Here is a 15,646-nt window from a genome sequence, read left to right as displayed (position 1 = left end):
TTAGGTCCAAATGCCAAGTAAATAATGCATCGTCACGGCGCTCGTTTTTTTTTTTTTGTATAGGTTCGTTATTTGCGGAATAATTAGAGTCGCTAAATAAGCTACGCTTTAGAGTACCGCACTTCAGGCATCTTGGTCCTTAATACTGTGGTGGTCAGTCATGTGAAGCTCTACCAAAATTTGTAGGCAACGCTTTTCCATGCTTCACACACATTCAAACAGTACGCGAGAGAGCAAAACGACATCACCTGAGCTTCCTAACATCGCATCTAAAGCCGAGAAATTCGCATTTTTTAATGGTGACGAAGGGCAGCTGCTCCGAATTAAGCACCAAGATGGCGGCCGCAACTCGCAGTTCTGGGCACAGAGTGCCAGTACGTCCTAACAGCAGTTCGTTTAGTGGCTCTAGGTTAAATCATTCGGGCACCCCAAGGAAGCGCAGGTTGGCGATGCATTCCCCGTGCGTGATTCCTTTAGTCGGTAATAGTATGGTGCCTGGAGCGCGTCTCCGACTGGTATGTATAGCGTCCTCACCCGCCCATACATCGAAAGTGGTTACGAAGTGGCAACAAATGACGTCACAGAAGCCGGAGTGTCATGCTCTTGCATGTCGCGATCCTGGCGGTTGGTCGTAGAAATGCTGGCGAAAACCACAGGCGAACGCGAGTGTCCCTGTCGTCACGGCGTTCCAGGCGTCCCAACGTCCGGCTGCTCTAGCTTCTGTGGACTGTCACAATGAAGAGCGACCTGCAGCAGAACAGGCGTCTGCCACATACACCACAGCTATTGGGACGCCGTCAGGTTCGCGACTGGCGACAACATGACACTTCTATGACGTCATCAGGCGGAAATCGATGGACCACTTTTTTGGACCCGGTAAACACACCAGTGAGAGACGCGTTCCAGGCGCCGTAGTAATAGTAAACGCACTAAGGCAACGAGCGCCGTGACGGGGCACTTTTGTCGCCGCTTCAATGGCTCCATCGGATCCCTGCGGTGGCAGCGGTCGGACTTTAACACGGCGTGTCGGGTATGTGTCGAAACTAACTTAACATCGTTTTTAAAACTGGAAAGTTTTCTGACTTATTTATTGTGTGCACGAAACGTACGAAGCCACCCGTGTGGGGTTGTACCCGTGTCGGAGAAACACGACACCTGGCAGTTGTTACTGCGTCCGTTTGTCAGGTGATGGCTCTGTGGGCTGTTGTTTTTCGCATGCTGTGCTGAGGCACAAAACCATCTAATCATCTATCAAACTTGTTATTAAAATGACACTCCTTCATAGTGTAGCCGGCGCGGCTTCTAAAGCTGCAAATCATTCAACATAATTTATTTTTTCGCTCTCTCCCTCCATTTTTGTCGTTCCTCCTTTGCTCTCTTACACCTGTAGCTATCAGTAAGGCCACTGGGCTGAGGCACAAGATGGCCTATCAAACTGGTTATTATTGTTTCACTTGCGTATAAAGTACCCGGCGCAGCCTTTTAGCTCTGCAAAACATTCACCACACATTTTCTCTCTCGCCTTCTATCTCTATTTTTAATCCTTTGCTTTCTGACACCTGCTGCTTTCAGTAAGGCCGCCCGTTTTCGAGGAAAAAAAAGAAGAAGCAAAAACTGGTTGGTAGAGGCATAGTTGTTGACAAGTTAGGAAGAGGATCCAGGATTCTCCACTTACACTTTGTGTGTATTTCAGTACTAACTGTAACCGGACCACTTGTTACCAACCGCGTCAACGCGTGTCTCGCTTTCCAGCTACCGGATTCATATTTCAGGATTCCAAATTTTAAAAAGAATTCGAATCTCGCACTTCGATATTTTTGACCCAGGAGCCAGATTCCGTGCCTAACGTCAATGATGGTTGTTGTCGTTTCAATTTATTTAATATTTATTTATTTATCAATACTGTCAGCTTTCTCTCGAAGGCTATTACAGGAGAGGGAGAAATAAAAGGGAAAAACATACAATCTTAACGTTTAACAGCAATGAGGACATACAAAATACTATTACATTTTCAAATAACAACAATCAACCACTATTTCTTTTAATTTGAAAACAGCTCTTCCAAGGAAGACTCAAAATGAGACGCGTCTGTTAAATTTATGACACACTCCGGGAGACTATTCCATTATGCAATTGTTTGCGTGAAAAAAGAGTATTTAAAGACGTCTATTCTACTACAATAAGGTTGGATCGTTTTCGTATGATTTAGTCTTCTTGATCGCTTATGCACTTCTTTCAAATACAATGCTGGGTCAATTTTTAATTGTCCGTTATAGAGGGAAAAAACAACTTTAACCTTGCAATCTTCCGTCTAGTTTCTAGCGGCTGCAAGCCGCACTCATGCAACATTCTAGTTAGAGTTTGTTCTTTTATACTTAGATAGAATAAAACGTACAGCCAACCTTTGAATCTTTTCTAATTTTTCTTTGTCAACTTTTTTGTTGGGACTCCATACCACACTGGCATACTCCAGTATAGGACGTACCATCGTTTTATAGGCAGTCAACTTTGCGTCTCTAGTAGCATCTTTTAATTTCCGTCGTATAAAACCAAGACTCCGATAGGCCGAAGAGCAAACATTTTCAATATTGGCCCGCCACAGTAGGTCATTTGAGATCGTGACACCAAGGTACTTGAAACTGTCCACATTATTCAAATTCACATCCCCCATATTGTTGGAAAATTTTAAAACGTTCCTCTTGTTTGTTACGTGCATGTATGCCGACTTACGAAAATTTATTTGCATTTTCCAATCATTACACCTCTGCCTTAACATTTCCAAATTCCTGTTTAAGTTCCATTGATCCACGGAATTGTTTACGAGAGCATATAGCAAGCAGTCATCTGCAAAGAGCTTCAGTTTAGTTGGAGCATGAATATAAGTAGCGATATCATTTATATAAATCAAAAACAACAATGGACCCAGGACTGAGCCCTGAGGGACTCCTGAGGACACAGGTAATGGCGCAGATAGACTTCCATTAATTTCAACTCTTTGACTTCGATTTTGATAGATAGGCTTCAATCCAATTAGTAATAATAGAACCTAGACCTAGTGCTTTTAATTTCCATATCAGTTTTTCATGTGGTATACGGTCAAACGCCTTTGAAAAATCGACGCAAATAACATCTACCTGTTGCTTATTATTAACGGCAAAAGAAAAATCATGAAACGTTTCTACAAGTTGGGTTACCGTTGACAGGCCACATCTAAAATCGTGCTGGTGGGGATAGAACATGCCTCGGTCCTCTAGGAAAGTGAATATGTGTTTTGAAATAATATGCTCCATTACTTTACAACAAACACTTGTCAGAGAAATGGGCCTGTAATTATCTACCCTGAGACGGCTTCCGTCTTTAAATACTGGTACAACACAGGCATATAACCATTCTTGTGGAAGAGTGTGCGTTTGTAATGATGTGTCAAAAATAATTTTAAGATAATGGGATAGCCACTCAGCATATCTTTTTAGAAATTCATTCGGTATTTTATCCGGTCCCGTTGATTTCTTCGTATCAAGAGATAACAACTTCGCGAATATTCCTGATTGGGTTATCAACACGCCCGGTGGGCTTATTTCAGTATCGTCACTTGAGGCTTCACGCATGACATGCGACTCATGCGCTGAAAAAACTGACTGAAAAAAAAAAGCGATTGAAGTGTCCTGCCATTTCTACATTGTCTGTAATAACTATGTCACCGTCAACGATTTGTTCAATTGGCTCCTTTCGTCTCTTTAAGAAACGACAAAACTTTTCGGGGGCAGTTTTTATAAAATTGTGCAGAGTTACTGAAAAAAAGCTTTCCTTGGCTTCTCTAAGTGCCGTTTTTAAACTGCACTTTAAGGCGTTCACGTTTTGTTTGTTATTTTTTCTATGCCTTCTGATTCGTCGTTTCAAGTGAATCATTTCGCGTGTTATCCAAGGATTTGTACGATGAACATGTTTAATTTTGCTAGGTACATAATGATCTATACAAAAATTAATAGTTGTCTTTAAAAAGTTCCATAGGTCGTCAATTGTACTAGTAGTGCTAAGTTGCTCGAATGCTTCCAACAATGTCTCTAAGTAATCTAAAATACTTGTATTGTCTGCGCGAGCAAAGTCTTTAACAGTAATGGGCATGGAGGCCCGGCAAGGGCCATGGCGTGGTAAGGGGGTTGAGAACACAACCATTTTGTGATCTGAGATACCTTCATTAACTGAAACTTCGTACTCAGATATACTGTCTGAAATAAAGACCAAGTCCAATAGCGACTGAGATCGATCAGTAATTCTAGTGCAGTCTTTGACTATTTGCGTAAGATTGTGATTAAACATAATCTCGAGCATTTTTTCTCCGTTGGGAATATCAATACCACCAGCTACCAATAGATCCCAATCCACATGCGGTAAATTAAAGTCTCCAGTTAGAATTACCCTGGTGTCACTTTTTACATGTTTACAGAGAAAATCATTCAGACATTGTAAGAAGTCAATTGGAGCGTTTGGTGGCCTGTAGACAACCCCTATAAGAAACACACGATTGCAATAAGATATTCGGCACCAGACAGTTTCATTACACTCGCATTCAAGTTCTACACAGTTTATGTCATTTCGGAAAGCAATTGCTACGCCTCCGCCTCTGGTGATTCTATCACACCTTATTAATTTATAACTAGGGGGAACAATGCAGTCGCTCGCAATATCAGACGAAAGCCATGTTTCTGTGATCGCCACCACGTGAGGACTCTGAGCAATTAACGAAAATTCCAGAGTGTCAATTTTATTTACCACACTTCGCGCGTTTAGGTTTATAACATTCAGTTCCGGAGGATCGTTTCGGTCTGTAGCAACGAGTCAATCATGCATTTCAGTCCTAGACTGCAGAAGAGAACGTCGCTGCTTAAGTTCAGAATCCCACACAAATGTTTCCTTGTTAATCTTGAGCTTATCGTGCACAAGAGAAACTTTATCACCCTTTTCTTTGTTTGATGCCGCGCTTTTCCAAAGTTGCTTTCTGATTTCTACTGTTTCTTTTGTGTAGTCACTACTTATGCTCAGTGTCGTTCCTTTTAGCTTTTTACAGTTCTTTAGGATTTCATTTGTTTCGTTGTAGTCGAAGAACTTCATGATTACTGGCCTACTAGTTTCATCACGCTTTCGCCCAAGTCTGTGAATTCGTTCAACAGAAGTTACGGTCACGCCGATAACTTTCTGGAATACATCTTTTGTTACTGTTTGTTTGAGCTCCTCAGTACTTTCATTATCTTTCTCGGGTAAGCCAAATATCACAAGGTTATTTCTTCTGCTTCTGTTTTCTAAGTCGATAAGCCTATAATTTTGCTGCCTTACGGTTCGTTCCAAGATCGCAACAGATTTCTTTAGACTTGTAACTTGCGCCATTTCCTTTTCAATATTTGCTAGGGCATCTTTAAACCCAGCAATTTTGGCATTAATGCCTGTCATTTCTTGTCTAAGACTGTCTTGTCCGGCCTTGACCTCTTGAAGTTGTTTACTCATGTTGCTTTGGTTATCCAGAATCATCTGTAAAGTAACCTCTATTTCTGTTGGACCTGGGTTTGTCTCGATGTTCCCAGAAAGCAGCAACAACGTAAAGACATTCCAACAGTCCGCTGAAATGGCACGACACTTTTGAGGGCACGGCACTATCACCAGAAATCTGCAGTCACTTCTCTAACTACACTGATCGTATTGTGAACCAACCTGCATGAGCAGTTGCAGAAAGTTAGCCATGCCGGCCGTCCGGTGATTGCCGAGCCCTCGGACGTTGGTCGGGCATATATGGGTCGGGTCCGGTCGCTCCTTTTCTAGAAGTGCGGCGGGTGACGTCGATGACCCTTGACGAAAATGCAACCAATCCCAGTTGGTGATGATGACGTGTCGTGTCCGGCGTTATCTTCGGGAACGAAGAACGGCGTGTTCAGTTTCGCTGTGCCTAGCATCGGCACCACCTGCATGAGCAGCTGCAGGAAGTTAGCCATGTCGGCCGCCCGGTGAGTGCCGAGCCCTCTAATGTCTAATTCTAATGTTTATATCAATTTGTAATTCTCGAGCGTCTGCGTCGGCCTCTGGTAAGTGGAAATCCAAAGTGGATATTGTTCCCTGAATTGTTTCTTTCAATTGATACAAAATGAGTAGCTGTGTGGGCTTAACGTTTATAAGAATACGGATGAGTAATTAAGTCTTGTAAAGGAATCAGGTAAGATAACATTAAAAGTAATAAATATCATAGGACCTTTTTTACCAAGTCATTATGACGTGAACAACGCCATACGTTGAATATAACTTTTTTTTTTGTTAAAACCTATTTTATAATCGGGCGCAAAAAAACAAAAACAAAAAGCCGAAAAGAGCTATGTTTTTTTTATTGATCCTACGGGTGCCACGCGAATCTAGAAAATTTTGTTTCGACATATATTGCACGTGGGGCAACACGTTTCTTATTAATATTTGAAGTATCTATACAACATTCAACTGAAGTCGGACACACATGTAGGTGGGAAGTTTTATTTCACGCTTTGGGAATATAAATTATTGAATTTAAGCACAAATCACAAAAAAAAAAAAATGGTGGTCACTGGAACGCGCATTGCTTCACCGACTAAACACCGCACGCAGAGAAAGAGACAATAATGGATATATTCCTGTATTTTCAACGTGCACGTGACGCCAAGGGCTTTTTTTTAATAAGCGAAAAAATGCACACACGTGCAGATGATTAAAATTCTGAAACTAAAAAAAAAAAAAAAAAAAAAAAAAAAATATTGCGGGCATCTTGGTCGGGATTCGAACCCGCCAAAGAAAACAGAGAGGAATAATTTTATAATTCATAATGTGCCAGATTTTGCATGAAAAAAAAAAAAAAAAGGTTTCAATGTCGATGTTTTGTTCTTTTCGTTTCGATGCTGCGACACAAAGACTGCGGTGTTCGGGGTTTGAGGACCCAGGGTCCCAGCGCTCAGATCGTGGATGGCGAGGGCGCCGCCCCTCTGGAGTTTCCCTGGCAAGCGTTTGTCCAACGGTCAGATGCCATCTTCTGAGGTGGCTCCGTCATTAACAAGGAGTACATCATAACCGCTGCGCACTGTACAAACCCGTGAGTGAAGCATAGTTCAATAGTGATTTAATAGGGGTGGAATAAAACCAGATCGCTTTAAGTTGGTTGCTATTTTACAGTCTTCGAACTTTCTTTGCATGCATCGGGTAGCCACAATTTACGCGAGAGGTGTAAAGCATGTCGGAAAAATTGAAGCCGAAATTTAGAAAGCTGGAAGTTTCAGCGAATTTGCATTGGGTGGGTGGGTTTTACCTAACAACAGTTTGGGGTTTAGCTTTCTCTCTGCGATAAATTAGATAAACAAACTTGCCAGGTTCATCGACAAATGTGTTCGCCAACGATTGCTTATCTGTTGGCTACGCTTATCTGGAGATGGCGCCACAAGTTACAATAATCTAGAGTAACTGTATATGCCACGCTTGCATATAAGAGTATCGCAATGGTGCAATTCTAGAGCCTAGCACTGCGGGAAGCCACGATCGGTTTTGTAGGGTGCACGAAGGCGCAGACGCGAGGCGGCGTGCTGGGCCGTGCTGCGGTGCGCTGCGTAAGGAAAATAGTGCGGCGTGCAGCGAGGGGCCTTTTATGCGCCGTCATTGTCGTCCCGTCATTTCCTCTTTCCCTCTCGATTGCAAAAATCGCGCCCGCGGGTCGCGCGTCGTAGTGTGTGGTGTGCACCGCTCCACGGTCGTGGTAGTGTCGTGTCATGGTATTGTCAAGTTGCTGTTGCCGCTCACCTTTCCATACGCAGAAGCTTGACGAGGTGGCGTCTCACATCTTTTCTCGTCGTCGGAGCTGTTGCCGCTGTCCGCACGATTTGTGCACTTCGTAACACTACAGCCTCTCATTTACACGGGGCTCTTTCTCCGCGCGTGCGAAATTCATTGCGGTAAACAGTGCAGCGACTGACAAAAACGCTGTCCCTGCGCTTTCGAATGACAGCTCGCTGACTCGCCAAGATGGCCGGATGTGCCGGTCGCGCATTGCGTATCACTCCGCCAGAGCCGCAAATGTGGGCAACGCGATCGTCGTCCGTGTCGTCTGTTTCCCACATGTTGGAAACGGATGTTCTAAAAGATCGCTCGAGTTATAAAAAAACGCTATCCTACTGTACCTAGTTGCTACACATAAATTTCAATGATTTGGAAAGCTTTCGGTTTGTTCGATTTTAGTTTAGGATCTATATTTTTCGAACGCAAAGCGGAAAATATGTTCTCTCCGAAACTCGACACTATGCAAGGCCGCTTTCCCCCATGAAGGTTGGATCCAGCTCTGCTCACGTGACCACGCCTCTGCCAATACAGGTATGGCGGCCAAGGGAAAAGGAACGTGATACTCTGGCTCTGCAAGCAGAGCCTATGCAGTTACTCTACAAGCATTGTTGTAGAGTAACCGAGAGGTCACCGAGAGCATCTACTGTACCCGGTGACCTCTCCCCGTTGCTTCGCTCCTCCCAGACTGCTCGCATAGAAATGACGTCAGGCCTAGCAACCACCTAGCAACGGAAAACGCCGGGCGAATGGCGCGGGGACGTCCACCATTGCCGATCTCAGGCCAACGCGCGCGTATGCAAAGCCGCATGGTATCCTGCGTACAGACCCTTGTGTTATAACGTTTCTGGTGAGAAAATTGCCGGTTGTTGTGCGGTTGGATGTTCCAATCACAGTCGTCACGGTTCTCGTTTTTTATGATTAAAAAAAATTACGGAAAATATGGTTGAATAAATCAAGCGCGACAATCGTGGACGCCCACGGAAGGTTCTCGTCTTTGTGAGGTAAGAATTCTTGCTTCATCTTGAAACTCTCTTTTTATAAAATAGAGTTTTCGTTGCAAAATCAAGCAAACCTAGCGAACTAGCTGCTACACAAAGCTCGCATGTAATGTGTAATATGAATAGCAGCAGCACGAGACAGGGCGGTGCCATGACCTCGAAGCTTTTCTCCCTGCCTTCTTCTCCAAACCTCGAAGTGAGTGCATTTATTATTGAATTAATGCCTTCCAATAAATGTTATTTTTTGCATAAAAAAGCTAGTTTTGTTGTGTTCCTACCATTAATTTCTATATAATGGCATGACGTTGGATGCTGGAATTTCAGCGCCGTTAGGAACGTCCCAGCAATTGAGTTGGAATCTAATAAAACGAGCAAGCTTACTATTCGCGAAGAGCCACCTGACGCCGAGTCGCTTGATGTTTATTTCGTAACCTTTCGTTACGAAATAGACGACTCTGACGTTACGCCAAGCGTTAGTGCCGGAGCCGTTTTTAATGACTTCAAACTCGGACAACCCTTTTTTATTTTCTTTCTCTCTTCGAAACCTTCCGGTTTCCTAGATGTTCGGCGAGCAAGACCGCTGTTTCAGTGATGAGAGAGTTCGGTGGAGGCAGGTGCCCGAATCCCACTAGAGCGACAAACCGAAACAAAAGTGACCGACAAGCCTCACACGATAGGCTTGCAGTCTATGTCCTCATCAAGTGAGCAGGAGTGGTTGCAAGCCTGCCAAAGATACCTTCGCGTGTATGATCCATGGTCTTGAGGCTTGTCGGTGTCTGTTGTATCTGTTTGTCGCACTAGTGGGACTCGGGCATAAGAATGCACGGCATGACCATCCCGTATGAGGAGTAGCGATCGCTTCGATCAAACCACCTCGTTCGACACAGTGACGCATGATCAAAAGGAAAAGCAATTAGGAAGAAACAAAGCTGCGGGAAACTTTCCGACGTCGGGCTTTATCTTGCTTTACAAACTAACAATTTTCTTCGAAAACGTGGGCAACGATGGCATTCTCTACGCTCGCTTATCAGAGCACTTCATGGAAAGCCCCTCCGCTGCGAATTCGAAGTTGTTATCGCTGTGCACCGCTGAAATAACAAGAGGCTTCGACTAGAACTCAAGATTGCGAAAGTTTTGCGAGCGTGACTTGCACGACGCACCGAACGTCCTCAAAGCGTATGAACAGGCTGGTGTCGCGGGAACTTACCGGGAACTAACCGGGAACAAGCTTAATCTATATGTCTCCTGAGTAAACACTAGACGGCCCAATAATTGCTAAAGAATGACTTAAAACAGTCATGCCTTAGAGAAAAACGTGAGCCAAGCATACGGGCATAGGTCCCCGGCGTCGGTTGGGATCGAAGATTTATTTTATTTATTTATTTTCATACTCTCAAGGCCCGGAGGCTCTACAGAGAGGAGTGGGTGATACAGATGAAGCCTTGGCGAACTTGTTGAAATATGTGGCGTCCTGGATGGACACGATGGAGGCAGGGAGGTGGTTCCAATGGTTATATGTTCTTGGAACAAGAGAGTCAAAATAGATGTTGGTGTGACATGTCGGCGTGCGAACCTTGCACTTGTGATCGTTGCGAGGTGACACATATGACGCATGAAAAAGTAGTTGATCTTTTAGAATTGGGTTAGTATAATCGATTTTATGGAAAAGAGACAGACGAAAGTATTTACGGCGTAAAGCGAGGTCAGGTAAGTCCAAAGTTGTCTTCATTGATGAAACACTAGCAGTACGAGAATAATTAGAAAGAACAAAACGGGCTGCTCGATTCTCGACTGCCTTCAGGGGGTCTCTCCTGTAACGCTCTGGACCCAGTCTACCTGCGTTGCGACTTTGGAAAAAACAGACGGATGATCGGGCGCACCGCAGATCGTGCCAAAGGATGTGATTCCGGCCAGCACGTAGTGACCATCCGTTCTCGGACATTGCAGAGATCCTCCAGTGTCGCCCTATGTTGCAGACCATGCGTGTTTAAGAAAGGGCCTTGCAACGAACCACTATCTGTACCAAGAATAGTTTCGCCTAATCAAAGATTTTGCGTATGGCGCAACATAAAGTAAGCTATGGTCACAGACAAAGTGAAAACGTCAGGGGACGTCTTTGGAACGTCCGTCCTTCAGCACAGGCATCGTGGATTACGACATGCTTTAGTTGCGCCGCACGCTCCAGGTGTACGAGTCGCCCAAGCTTTGTCGAAAATGGGAAGCTCACGCTGTAGGCAGCACAACTGAAGCTCGACGTGCATATTCTAGAAACGGTTATGAGTGATATGAATACCAAGATACTTGTATGAAGCAACAGCATCTAATGGTATATCATTAAGGACGTATACGGAAGAGTCAATGTTTTTAGAGAGTCGGGAAACACGCGTGCTTTTACATTTAGTAACGGCAAGCTTCATTAGCGATTCAGCGCACCAGGAAGAAACTACATCAAGATCTTACTGTAGTACAGCACAATCTTGGGCATTAGTTATTACGCTATACAGTACACAATGATCCGCAAACAATTTATTAGAGGACACAATTTGGGATGGTAGGTCGTTAATTAGAAACAGGATAGGCCCCAGGACAGATCCCTGTGGTACCCCGGACATTACAAGAGTAGTAGAAGAATTATGCCCAATGACAGAAACATATTGTGAGTGGATAGATAAAAAAATTAATCCAGGCCAGGATGTTAGGATCAATATCAAGTTTACTCAGTTTCAAGAGAAGTAGGTCGTGCGAGACAGAGTCGAAAGCCTTAGCCAAACCTGAGAAAATGCAGTCAACTATTAGCCCGGCATCAATAGCAACTGACAGGTCATGAGTAAACTATACGAGCTGTGTTTCACAAGAAAACAACATTCGAAACCCGTGTTAACAATTAGTAAAAAAAGAGTTTGACTCGAGAAAGGCGATATGGTGAGAGTAAATAATATGTTCAAGTAACTTACACGGCACACTAGTCAATGATATGGGCCTGTAGTTAAATGGGGAGTGAGCAGTACCTGATTTATGCGAAGGAACCACCTTCCCTACCTTAGAATCGTTGGGTAACGTGGAACACTGCAAAGACTGAAAAATTTCGGAAAGAATCAAAGATGAATAGGTGGCGGTGTTCCTCAGGAACTTTGAATTAATGCCATTAATCCCAGCACGCGGGGAAATGTTAAACTTTTGGATCAAAGAGTCGACACCGAATGCATCAATAATAACAGGAAACATAGGACTAAAATTAACGCTGAAAACAGTTGAATAACGGGTAGAAGTCGTATGGGGAAAATGAGAAGCAAACACATTGTTCAGGATATTGCAACACTTGTTTAGATCTACAGGAACATTAATCGGATATAACAAGGCTCAACTGCACTGGATCTGTTACCGCTGGCCACGCTCCAAACTTTACGTGGGTTATCCTTTGAAAGAGAAAAAAATGTACACTGAGAAAACTCCTGCTTTGATTGGGAGACAGCTTGTTTATACTATGTATCCGCAGCTTCGTAAGCGTGCCAGCGCTCAGCGCATATTGTTAATTTTGCGCGCGGAAATAACCGTTTCTTTTTATTTCGCAGACGCTTAAGGCGTGCGTGAAACCAAGGTGCCTGTGAATTAGAGCGGATGAGCTTCAGAGGGATGTACTGGTTATTTAGGTCACTCACGTGTTTCTATAAAAGTGACCGATTTTCTTCAACCATTCGCGTATGAAAACGTGAGATGTACTTGGTTAGAAACGCGTCTAGTTCATTATTAATTGAAACAAAATCGACATTTTTGTCGTCGCGAATAATCTTAAATGATGTACATGAGGAAGCAGATGCCTGCAGGCCAATCTGAATAACACAATGGTCCCTTAAACCTGGCAAATACGTTAAGGGAGACACAAGCTCAGGGGTTGTAGTGAGAATGAGGTCTAATACATTGGAAGAATGAGATGAACACCGCGTAGGCTCTTGTACAAGTTTCTTTATATTAAAATCAAGACAAAGGCTTAGAAACGAAGAAGCTTGTGATGAGTGATAATTTATTGTGGGAGTGTCGCTTTTCTAGTTAATTGTGGGAAAATTAAAATCACCCAGTAGAAGCAAAGACGAAGAAGGAAACCGTACTACTAGGGCCCTAAACTCGTCAAACACAAAGTTGGAGCCCAAAGTTCGTGGAGCGCGCCGATTGGACGTCGGCGACAAAAGCGCGAAGTCATCGTCGCGATCATCCAATCGGTGCGCTCCGTCAACTTCGGCCCCAACTTTGTGTTTGACGAGTTTAGAGGCCCTAGTCAATTTTAAACATCGTGAAGCTCAGAGAAAAATGTATTCGACGAAGGGGGGGTCGATAGCAGGCGCAAAATATAAAATCCTTGTTCCTGACATGTACACGGGCACACACAAACTCCAAAAAGATGGCGAAATGGGAGTGGAAATGGCGTTCGCGAGACGTGTCAGTGACGTGTAGTTGACGAGCTGTAAACGAGGCCGCGGCGGCTGGCCAAACTCTCCCCTATATATGGCTCTGGAACCATCGCTTAGAGAGCCAAGAATAGGAGTAGTGGTGCAATTGAATGGCTGACATCCCCCGCGCCGATTGGTCGCAAGAGTGCATACGGTGCGTTGTCGCATGGTGAGGAGGAAAGCAGGCGGAAAGGTGGGGGGCACTCGCAGACTGGCAGTGCTTTCGGCGCCCCCTCGTAGCTCATATTGCAAACGCGGCCTATAAACCATCTGACCCCGATCAGGCGGTTTCAAACTCTCTGCTATACAGACTCTCTACCTTCGCTAAAAACATGTCCAAACAGGACACTTCAGATATCGTGAGGCGACACGACTCCGGCAAAAATCGTGGGAGTTGAAGCGTCCGACGGTCCGGCAGTTCGATGTCTGTGTGAACACCACAAAGGCAACATAACAAATTTTCTCCTCGGTTCCTCCGCTTTTCGGTGAATTCGGTGCTCGTCAGACTTGGCGTTAGTCACACGCCACCTGCTAATGCTGTCCGTGTGTTCTGCCGGGCCCTTTTAATCTTAGATTTGTTCCCAAAATTTACTCGATCTTACTCCAAAATAAGGGTTCTGAAACTTTGCGTTCGGAAACATACGTCGCACTATATGTGTTATCAAGTGGCATGACCCGCCGGAGAAAGGCATGGATCTATTTTTGTAAGATTTCGAATACAGCCCTTCCGTTTCCCGTTTTTGGGACCTCGAAGAGCAGCGGAGGCCTTGGCCGACGGACGGCCAGCCAACAGTGCTTGTGAGTGGCTGTACGGACCCTCGGGATGAGCATGCTCAAGGTCCCCGAGGATGACCGCGAAAAACACGGCCGAAATAAAAAAAAAAAGAAAAAAAGAAATCTCTCCCGGCAAACAAAAGCCGCAAAACAAAAACAACAACAAAACAACATAATAGGCGGACGGAAGCGGATCGCCGCACGACTTATGTCAGAGTCGTGTCACCACACGATTTTTTAAGTATCAAGCTTGGAAGGGACTTGACTCGGTGGTCTACGGACACGCCCGTCATTGACTCTTGCAAATTCGTTAGTCTCAACTTTGTAAGCCCCGCAGGGCCCACCTGTGAAAGCAGGTGTTTGGAGAGAGGCGTCTCCACGTACCCCGAGCCCCGCAGGGGGCGCCTGCACCTTGTGTGCTAGGTGCTTGGTGAGTAGCGTCACCACGGACCCCAGCCACGTGGGCCACCATACCCGCACGCAGGGGGCACCTACTTTAGTAGGTGCTTAGTGAGTGGCGTCACTACGAACCCCGAGCCATGTGGGTTCGCTCACCCACGTCTGGCTGTACATGGCTTAACCCGTGTCCGGGGAAAAGGGGACCCTGGTGGTTGAGCTGAGCCCGGGGTATGTTTGGACCCTTCGGGGCCCCCCGGGCGAGGCAATACACCGCTTCAGCCCCTGCTTCTCGTAGACGGGTGTCCTGGCTTGGCCCGACCAGGATGATTCAGTCAGTCGCCTCTTCTACCCTCTTCTTCCTTCTTTCACTTTTCCTCCCACCTCTTTCTCTTTTCTTCTACACTCTCTTCCCTCCCTTTTCTCTTTCTTAGGCGGCAAGGGCCAACCTTGAGTGGAAACAGGACCTGTCCCTGCAACCACACTAGGGTATAGTGCCCGGCAGCACTGGTAGTGTAATTGTGTCAGCCAAGCCTTTCTTGCTATGGCACATTACCTACCCCCTTGTTGGGCTCCGTGGTTGGCGGTGCACCCGGGCACTGAATTTTCTCCCCCATCTCTATGGGTCTGCACAAAAAATCCTTTCTTGATCGGCCCCCAAAAAGGGGACGCACCGAAGCTCCTACCTCGCACGAGACACATTCTACTCCACCTAGATTCCCGAAATTCTTGGTACTCCCCTCTGAAAGTGACAAACCGCTCTCGAAAATGTCACCATTTCTTGTTGCAAAAGTCCTTGAGAGTGTGATTGGAAAGAATTTCAAGGCTAAAAAGCTGGCATCTGGCGATTTACTTGTTGAAATTGAGACCAGTCATCAGAGTTCTGTGCTCCTTAAACACAACTCTGTGTCGGACTACAATGTTACCGTGACACCCCACAAGACATTGAACACTATCCAAGGAGTCACCTCGGAGGACGACCTTCTGGACGCGTCTGAGAGCGAATTAGCGGAGGGCCTTTCTGACCGGGGGGTTGTAGCTGCAAGGCGCATCTCCTTGCATCGTGACGGCCAAAAGCTGAAGACGAGGCACATTGTGCTTACCTTTGACGCCACCACACTTCCCGAGTCTGTGAAAACTGGATACCTTTACTGCAGAGTTCGTCCGTGCGTTCCAAACCCCAGAAGGTTCTTCAACTGC

At 45.2% G+C, this 15,646-nt stretch overlaps 1 protein-coding gene across 1 annotated transcript; it reads right to left on the bottom strand.

Annotated features, from left to right (window-relative positions):
- Positions 1-4,839: 4,839 nt before the first annotated feature.
- LOC120849453 lies at positions 4,840-5,565 on the bottom strand. Its single transcript, XM_040221683.1, has one exon. It carries the CDS (start codon positions 5,524-5,526, stop codon positions 4,840-4,842), a length of 687 nt encoding a protein of 228 aa, XP_040077617.1. The 5' UTR covers positions 5,527-5,565.
- Positions 5,566-15,646: the final 10,081 nt, after the last annotated feature.

This window comes from Ixodes scapularis, unplaced genomic scaffold (genome assembly GCF_016920785.2).
Source record: "Ixodes scapularis isolate PalLabHiFi unplaced genomic scaffold, ASM1692078v2 PGA_scaffold7__128_contigs__length_106722199, whole genome shotgun sequence".
NCBI lineage: Eukaryota > Metazoa > Arthropoda > Arachnida > Ixodida > Ixodidae > Ixodes > Ixodes scapularis.
This window is presented reverse-complemented; position numbering and strand designations above follow the sequence as displayed.

Coding starts and splice junctions, on each gene's coding strand:
- LOC120849453 (XM_040221683.1), bottom strand. CDS start 5,526: ATGATTCTGGATAACCAAAGCAACATGAGTAAACAACTTCAAGAGGTC.